This window comes from Cryptotermes secundus, unplaced genomic scaffold (genome assembly GCF_002891405.2).
Source record: "Cryptotermes secundus unplaced genomic scaffold, Csec_1.0 scaffold509, whole genome shotgun sequence".
Taxonomy (NCBI): domain Eukaryota; kingdom Metazoa; phylum Arthropoda; class Insecta; order Blattodea; family Kalotermitidae; genus Cryptotermes; species Cryptotermes secundus.
The window spans coordinates 495,011-504,668 of NW_019725420.1; the positions used below are offsets into that span (position 1 = coordinate 495,011).

The window sequence follows — 9,658 nt, forward strand, 5'->3', positions numbered from 1 at the left end:
TAGGTTATGCAGCCTGTTTTCCCACTAATTTGAGGCAAAGGGTGCATGTGGTACATGAGTAGACATGATAATATTATCCTTCAGTCTTTTGACATTAAATTTCCTGTTCAAATTTTTGTTTTTATGTTTCATCAGGCATGCTGCTATCTGAGATGTAAGTCCTACAGTGCCATCAAAACAACTGCAGATAGCAAAGTTGATGACATTGTAAGAATTATATGCGTATACAGCAACAGGTTGTTAGAGTCAGAGATTACTTTCTGATACTATCTCAACTTCATTTATTTAATAACTTCATCAAAACTGAATGTGTTGGAAACATCATGAAGTTATCATTATGTAGTTTCCTCCATTGTGCTCCTGATCACTTTACTCTCTGTTCATATGTGAGGAATGATTTCTTGTGTGTATGTGTTTACCAGCGGGCACTGAGGACAATGGTGCTGACATGATAGGAGTCCATAAAAACGTTCAGAAGAAGTTGGTACCCTGGTGTTCAACATTTCCTGGTCAAGATCTCGGATCGGAACTCAGACAGAAACGAGAGGAGGGACTTATAGTCGTAGCATCTCTCATTGACCGTCTGCCTAATCTGGGTGGCCTGAGTCGTACCTGCGAAGTTTTTGGAGTCTCAGAGTATGTTGTGGGAAATCTCAAGTATACCGAGGACAAGCAGTTTCGCAGTTTGAGCGTAACTGCTGAACAGTGGGTTCCAATATCAGAGGTTTGAAGATAGAACAAATTAAATTAGCCAAAGCATGTTTTACTTTAAGAAGCAGTTAAACTGATTAAAACATTTGACCAAAGCAGGACTAATATTTGCCTGTAGAGGTCCATTGCGTAATTCCCTCCAACCCTTACCTTATGATATAGTTCCCTTCCACAGCTTCTTAATCATCATTTTCTATCTCTTATTCTTTTCCTCAACCTCCTCCTCTTCCTTTTGTTTTGTTCTTGTTCTCATTCATACTCCTCCCTCCCCTCCTCTTCCTTCTCCTACTACTCCCTTATCATCTTGTGCCACTGTTCTTCCTCAATCTTTTGTCCTCCTCCTCCTAATCACTTCTTATTTTTCTTCCCCTACTCCTCCCAACCTTCTTTATGTTTCCCCACTTACCTAGATTTTGAGATTTTATATTTCATAATTGCTGAAATTCACATTCACTTCTTTCACTTTCATTCCATTGCTTTATAAATTATTTATAATCACTGCATTTTTGTTCTCCCATGTTTCCTACATGTCTTCACCATCACAGCATTTTACTTTTTATCTTCTGCACAGGACCCCTTGTTTCTGAAACTTTTCATTCCACCCAGTAAGTCTTACACATGTCCCAAGAAATTTAGTTTCACTTGATTTCAACTGAGCTCTTCCTGTCATCTTCACTATCCAGCTGTCCATTTTGTTTCTCTGCTCTTTATCTCCTTGTATTTTTTAATTTCTTTGGAATACAAATATTGCAGAAATTAAATCTCTCTTTAGAGACCAAGTATGTGGTGCAATCCAAAAGGTCCCAAAATATATTAATAAAAACTATTACATCTTACCTGGATCTTATTCTGCACCATCACCTTCAAAGTAGTCCCCTTGGGAGTGCATACACCGATCGCAGCGTTTCTGTCACTTTTCAAATGCATCCTGGAAGTCTTTCTTTGTTAGGGTGTTTAGTACCGTCTGCATTTCCGCTTGAATTTCCTCAACTGTATCAAATCTTCGCCCCTTCAACTTGATTTTCATCTTGGGGAAGAGAAAGAAGTTGCATGGAGCTAAGTCTGGCAAGTACGGTGGGTGGGGAACAACTGCCATCTGGTTTTTAAAGAGAAAGAAGTCACATGAAGCTAAGTCTGGTGAATACTGTGGGTGGGGAACAACTGCCAACTTGTTTTTAGTCAAAAATTCCTGCACAATGTAAGCCGTATGCAGTCGTGCGTTGTCATGGTGGAGTACCCAGTCGTTCGTGCACCAATTCTCTGGACGTTTTCTCCTCATATCCTCCCTCAAACGCCTTAGAACATCGCGATAGAACTCTTTATTGATTGTCAGACCAGGAGGGATGAACTCCTTCTGAACAGTCCCTTCAGTATCAAAAAAGCAGATCAACATGGACTTAATGTTGCTCTTGACTTGTCTAGCTTTTGTGGCCAAGGTGAAGATGGGCTCTTCCATTGCAACAATTGCTGCTTACTTTTAGGGTCACAGCCATAAATCCAAATTTTGTCACCAGTGACAATGTTCGAAAGAAAGTTTGGATCCTCTTGAAGCTGTTGTTGGAGTTCCCTGCAGACTTCCAAGTGATGCTGCTTCTGTTCATTTTGCAGCAGTCATGGCACAATCCTCACCGCCGCAATCCTCCTCATATTCAGTTCCTCTGACAAAATTCGTTGACATGTGCCATAACTTAGTCCCAAGGTGTTACAGAGGTCTTGGATGGTCAGTCTACGATCTTGCATAATCAGATCCCTAACTCTCACAACATTTTCTGATGTGGTGCCAGTTGACAGCCGTCCCGAACGATCGTCATCATCAGTCGATGTTCGGCCATTTTTGAAATGCTTATACCAGTCGTAAGTTTGTGTCTGGCCTAAACTGTTGTCACCAAAAGCTTGCTTCAACATTTGGTGCACTTCTGCATTGGTTTTCCCAAGTTTAAAACAAAACTTTATACAGACAAGCTGCTCTCTCAGGTCAGCCACTGCAAAACCGCAAACTCAGGGAAACACAACAATGGAAATATGTTCACCAACAATAAACCCAACCACTCAACTCAATGCCGCTTGCCACACCAATTCAAGAAGGATGTGTGGGGAGACACCTAGCAGTATTTTGATGTACTCATAACCACTTGTGCACAAAATTCAAATTTCGGGAACTTTTGGATTGTAGCATGTAGCATGTCCCTGAGCTTCTCCAAGCAAATGCTGGAATACAGCAGAGGGACCCAGAAGATATATACACACTTCAGGGTACAAAATATCTGCGTGAATAATATATTGATAACCCAAATTTGATACATGCAGAAAGGGATGGCTGCGACACATGCTGAAACAGAACAAGTGTTCAAAGTGCCCACCATTAGCTTGTAGAATTTTTTTTTTTTTTGGCGGACTAGTGCACAAGGAACTGTGGCCAAGATGTCCACTGGGATAGCAGCACATGACATTTCAATTTCTCCCCATAATATCTCCAGTGTCAGTGGTCCTTCAGGGACCCCCAAAAAGTAGAAGGTGAGGGAGGTTAAATCAGGTGAGTGTATGGGATACTCAACACTATCTCTTTTTCCTATCCATTGACCTGGTAGGGTTTCATCATGTAACAATCTTGGGATGTAAACTTTCCACTTAGCACATTTCAGAATATGATCTTGATCTGCTAATTCCTGTCTCACATGCACATTGTTTTACAGACTTTTGTGGTGATCGTGTAAACTGTTCCCACACAGAAGCGGTGGGACTCATTGCTGTGCAAGGCTTCCCAGATCTTTGCTTGTACACATCATGCACTGTACCATCGGTCTCAAATTTGTCATGAATACTTGCAATTGTTAATCATGTTGGAGGTTCCATTGTAAATTCACGCCACCACCGTCTTTGCACTTTGCATACTTTTTCAAATTTCCATTACAACTTCAGAATTATCTTGAGTTGCTCAAATGGTGATCATTCTGTCACAGTCAGTGTTCACAGTCTTCTCAATCCATCATTCATACTCAGCCTATCATCTAATCCTGTAATAATCCAATACATAAATCAAGAAAAAAAAATACAGCGGACCCTCACTTAATGAGTATAATTCGTTCCAGAATCCTACTCATAATGCAAAACACGTGTTAAGCTTAACAATTTTTCTCATATAAATTAATGTAAAATACGATAATTCGTTCGATGCTGAAAAAATTTTATGTATAACGTTTATTCAAAGAAAATTATATATACATTGTTAAGGAGTGTGAATCATCTTCATCTTTTCTTCTATGCAGAGTGAACCAACCTGGAATGCGAATTCGATTTGCAGAAAAAAAAATCGAACTAATTAGTTTATTATTTATGATATATATCTAATTCTTCCATGATATGTATGTAATGGCCATCTTGTAGTGCACTAAATTTCATATGTCACTTCTTACTACATGTTTCGGCAACATAGTACCATCTATGTAGTAAGAAGCGACATATGAAATTGTGTGCACTACAAGACGGCCATTACATAAATATCATGGATGAAAATCAGTGCAACAGGACGCTAGAATACAACATTATCTAATTCTTTTTTACTAGAATGCTGTCTAGAGACATTTGTTTTTGCCGACGCTTCAAAATTTGGTGAAAATTCGACACAGCATTATCATTAAATAAATTTGTAACACGCATAGCCATTGCCTTATTAGGGTGATGCTTCTCAGTGTACGATGCAACAGTTTCCCATGCTTTCAGCATTTCTCTTGTTGCGCCAGAAGATTGTTGCATTGCCCTTACCTCTGTCTCATCACAATTAAAAACCTGTTGCAGCAGGTAACCCTCAGAATCTACTAGCTTCTCGAAGTCACCAATGAAGTTCTCTGCCGCCTTTCTGTCGGACCTTGCTGCTTCACCGTGCCTTACAATGCTGTGGATGCCGGTTCTTCTCCTAAACTTCTCGAACCACCCACGGCTTCCCTTAAATGCTTCTTCTTCAGCCGTTGATGATCCTGGCGTCTTCTTAATGAGGTCGGCAAAAATCACTTTCACCTTCTCACAAATGATGTCCTTGTTAATAGTGTCACCTTGCAATTGCTTTTCGTTTATCCATATGAGGAGCAACCTTTCAACATCGTCGAGAATACGTAACCATTGTGTAGATATTCTTGTCACTCCCTTTGAAGCATCTATCTCCTTAATCTTGTCCTTGTTCTTGAGGATAGTGCAAATCGTTGATGTAGACCGATTGTATGTGCGTGCTAGATCAGCCACGCTCACACCTCGTTCTCGCTTTTCAATGATTTTACGTTTCATTTCTACGGTTATTTTTATTCTCTTATGTCTGTCTTTTTGCAGCTTTTTCTTCGGGGACATTTTTGCAAGGGTTATTAAACTTTGCACAAAAAAAAATCACAAATAATATGTCTGAACACAAGTTTGGAAAAATGTGTGATCACAAGCGACACTAAGATGATAGCGGAACGAGTGCTAAACACAGACTGATGTAGCAAGCGCACAATCCGGGACTTCCCCTCTCGTCACTTGTTATGCGAAACGTCACTCGTTAAGCGAGTAATTTTTTTACAATTGTTTTGCTCGTTATGCGAATTACTCGTTATGAGAGGTGTTTGTTAAGCGATGTTCCGCTGTATATTTATTGTGCTTTATGTTCAGGTGAAGCCTCAATTTCTGTCCATGTACTTGGAGGCCAAGAAAAAGGATGGTTACACATTGATTGGAGCTGAGCAGACATCAAACAGCACTCGGCTGAATGACTTCAAGTTTACTCAGAAAACCCTTCTCCTGCTAGGGTGAGTACAGCAATATAATTGGCTGTGGAAGTGAGGAAGCCTGTTACAAGTTCAGAGAAAGCAGTATCAGTTTTGGTGTAAGTTCAAAATTTGAGTTTTAAATCATAAGTCTGAAAATTTAGAGCTTGATTCTAATGGGAGCTACTTTATGGGATCATAAGTCTGCAGACTTGGAAGTTGAGAAGTTGGTTGAGGTATGACTGTGTACAGAATGTTGGTAAGCAGTCAGAAATCTATGAAGGAGCTAGAAGGATAACATAAAGATGAATCTTAGTGAAACTACTTAAGTAAGAGTGATGTGAATGCAGTTGACTCTGGAACATGGCCTGTGTCAGGTTTTTCTATTATTGGTGTTGAACATTTGGATTCTGTTGCAAGAGAGTCAGCTGCTTAGGTAGTAAGCTGGGTAAGTGTGCAGTGTGGTGATAAGTTTTATATAGTATTTGCTCGTATGGCTTTCTATTGGCTGATAGATAAAAAGGTGCAAAGACTATTAAAAATAAGGCAATGTGTTTCTTTAAGCAAGAATGGACATTATATTACCTGGCTAAGTGCTGCAAGCCCAGGTTTTCATTGCCAGCAGAATGTGTTTCTCTGTCTCCGACAGTGTTGAAACCAACAGTGGCACCCAAGATCCTATCCATGAGATTTTGGGACCTACTTTCTCAAGGGTAAAGAGGTCAATGCAGGAAGCTGACCCGTGGAACTCTGCCAAGTTGGTCTCTGCTAGACATTATTTGACATGTAGGTCTGTTGTAATTTGGTTCATTTTCTTTTCAGCAATGAGAAGGAAGGCATCCCAGCAGATCTCCTACCATTTTTGGATGTTTGTGTAGAGATCCCCCAGGAGGGGGTTGTACGCTCCCTGAATGTTCATGTGACTGGTGCACTATTTGTGTGGGAGTATATGAGACAGCAAGCTCTGGCAGGAACACATTCAAATAGAGTTCATTCACAAGAAGAGGAAACATGACATATTGCATTATTTCTGCATGTCCTGTCTTAATAAAATTGTGGTAATTAAATTAACAAGCTCTATGGAGCTGAGTCCTTGAAAAGCCAACAGTTGCTAAGCTACTTTAGAAATTCCCAGCATTTTATGAAACACAAAAGTTCACTATCGTGTTCACAAAATCCCACCATTGGTCCATATCCTGAGCCATATGAACCCAGTCCACACACCCCAGTCCATCTCTGTAAGATCTATTTGCGGTCCCCTTCCTTGCATGCTACATGCCTTGCCCATCTCATACTCCTTGCCTTGATAATTCTAACAATATTTGGATAGGAGTACACGTTATGAGGCTGCTCATTATGAATTTTTCTCTAGCCTCCTATTATTTCAACACTTACATCAAACTATTCTACTTGGTATCCTGTTCTCAGACGTCCCCCTTCTGTGTTCTTCCCTTAGTGTGAGAGACCAAGTTTTATATCCATACAAAGCTAGAGGAAAAATTACTTTTTCATATATTTTAATCTTTATGTTTTTAAATAACAGGTGAGAAAATGAAAGATTCTGAACTGAATGGTAGTAAGCATTACCTGATTTTAATCTGCTCTTAATTGCCTCATAAGTCAGTATGTCAGTGTTGGTCTCAAATACATGAACTTTGTTGGATGTCAGTGGATTTATTAGCTTTGCTGGTTGGTTGGTTTCCAATGGCTGCATTTGGGATCATTTAACCCATTTTGCATCTTGCTTCCCAATAGAGAGCACTCAAGTTTTTCTTTGTTGCATCTTGAAGTTTCCACTTTCCTTTTGGGAAGCTTTGCCAGATTTTTTGCTCATTTTGCACTACCCAGCGGACACATGTCTTAGAGAATGTCATGGACGTGAGCAACTTTGTCCCCCTTATTAGCTTTGTTTATATTGTAACGTGTTTACGTTACTGAAGACGCCGTAGAGATCNATATTATGATTATGTTTTGTGTTCAGGTGACAAGACAGGATCATATACTTAATTATCTACATGTTTACTTCTAGACTGGCCTTTTTTACTAGCTTCTGGGGTTTCTTTTTTAATCCCTCAATAAACTAACATCAGAAGCAAAGGTGGTAAAGCATCTCCTTGTGTCAGATCATTTTCACCAGGAAATGTGTACCACAACTGTTCAGAACAGATTAGATACTCGAGTCAGTAGAAAAGCTTAGAGAATCACCAATATGTATCATGTAGGAAATTATTACAATTTCAGGTTTCATAATTCATTCCTACTTGAACCATTGGGAACAATAGTTACAAGATCTTAAAGGTACTATAAATACTTAAAAGAAGTGCTCTGGAATTAAGTAGATGATGTGTACCAGCATCTACCACATTTACATCCTTTGTCCCCAAACACTGAGGTGTTCATCTCTTAGAAGCTTAAAATAGTGGAGTACCTGTCCCACATACTGTTCAGAATCAGTTGTTTCCTGACTAATGGTAAGGTAAAGTTGTCCTTGTGTTTAACTAATTAAGCACTACGGCATGAAGGTGTATACAGGGGGGTGGGATGGATGTATAGATCCACATTTTCTTGACCTTGACACCTCACACCCCAGCTGCTTTACCTCCCAGGTAAAGGACACCTCGTACCCATTGGATAGTATGCTGGGTGGGTCCCAGAGCCGGTCTGGACAACATGGAAAAGAGAAATTTCTTGACCCTCTCAGGACTCAAACTCCAACCCCTCGCTTGTCCAGCCCATAGTCAGTTGCTATACTGACTACACTGTCCTGGCCTAATTCTTAACTAATGGGAAAAAAAAAATTATTGTAATTGTTAATTGCTTGAAGTAGTTTCTGAGCTATGGGATACAATTCTGATATCTTAGGGATTGAAAACTGGTTTTACTAGATAACAGTGAACTCTATGACCAGTTCTGTTTGCTGCGGTTTGATCAAGCAGAACCAGTGGTATGTGCCTATGTAATCAAGGTATGGGCTGTGACTGGCTAGCAGCTTTCCCATCAAAATATGGGGAATAGAGGGAGGTAAGTTACATATATGTTCAATGAAAAGAATCAGCATTCTCCTTTAATGTATAGGCAATATGTTGCTTTCAGTAAATGAGTGCATGCATGTTATTTACCCCGCATAATAATTATTTGTTGACATACTTTTAGGAACTAGTTGCCAAAGCGTAATTGTGTTCTATAAATGCTAGAATTTATATAAGCCTCATCCAAGGTTCTGTTTAAGTAATGTTTTATAGTCTAGAAAGATATTTGGAATGTATTGTGTGTGAAATTGATTGTAAGGTAATTATCAACACTAAATTGATTTAACCAAAGGGAACCTGGAGAAGAATAGGTAAGCCATACAGTTTGGAGGCCAAACATTCCCAACCTTACAAGACATTGTGAATGTCAAATGTAATCTGGAGTGTTTGTGCTGAATTCAGATGTAAATAGAGCCTGCATAAATTTGTTATTGCTTGATACTTGCCTGTGAGCCGTGTCCCTTGACCCTGTGGGTAAAGAACCCAGTTCTTCTACCCACTTAAACCCGTGAACCCCTGCTCAAATGGGTAAGGGACAGGCTCATAAGAAACGACTTGCTTGTATGTGATGTACTATGCCTCCCCAAGGTCGAGTAGGGGATCTCGGGAGAGGAAAACCACTATGGGCCAAACTGGTAGGGAACACACTGCACAAGTATACATAAATACAACTGGCGTTTCCAAACATATAAATAAATATATATTGATAACGTAAGTATACAGGTGGACTCTGCCTGATGGGCAGGGACTGGTCGGAACATGTGATAATAATTAATACAAAGCTACACTGTGCCTAGCCGCACAGAACTCAAGTCAGGCTCGCCTCATGGCGTCATTCATCTTCTCCAGTACAAACATGTACTTACGCAAGCCTTGAGGGCACAAGGAAACATAAACAGGTTACAAACGCCTGAGGGGCGATCTGCTGTTTTACACAACCCAAAACAAAACCAAATTATCTTACGCCACGCGGCGTTCATAATTTAAAGGAAACCATCTCAAACAGTAAGTCACTTACTTGCGTTTCCTGAATTACAACACAAAGTTTTACCTCACGACTTGATCCAGCCTTGATCACGTCGTGAGGGCACTCTTCCCCCTTCAGACACTGCTACAGGCCAAAACCGAATTTCACAGGATCAATTCAACATAACGAAACTAAATTTGGACGCAGCGATGTTACCT

The 9,658-nt window shown here is 40.0% G+C and overlaps 1 protein-coding gene across 6 annotated transcripts in view; it reads left to right on the forward strand.

The window, feature by feature from the left end:
• Positions 1-7,129, forward strand: part of LOC111863356 (probable methyltransferase TARBP1) — a 28,526-nt gene extending 21,397 nt beyond the window's left edge. For 2 of the 6 annotated variants that reach the window (XM_023849610.2, XM_023849611.2), the window contains 3 exons: positions 423-724; positions 5,350-5,486; positions 6,267-7,129. In XM_023849610.2, coding sequence (XP_023705378.1) covers positions 423-724; positions 5,350-5,486; positions 6,267-6,459 — 632 coding nt within the window. In that variant the 3' untranslated portion in view covers positions 6,460-7,129. Of the gene's footprint in view, positions 1-422; positions 725-4,506; positions 4,705-5,349; positions 5,487-6,266 lie in introns of those variants that run through there. The other 4 variants (XR_004512901.1, XR_002842584.2, XR_002842583.2 and 1 more) reach the window with 4 other exon arrangements.
• The last annotated feature ends 2,529 nt before the right edge of the window (positions 7,130-9,658 follow it).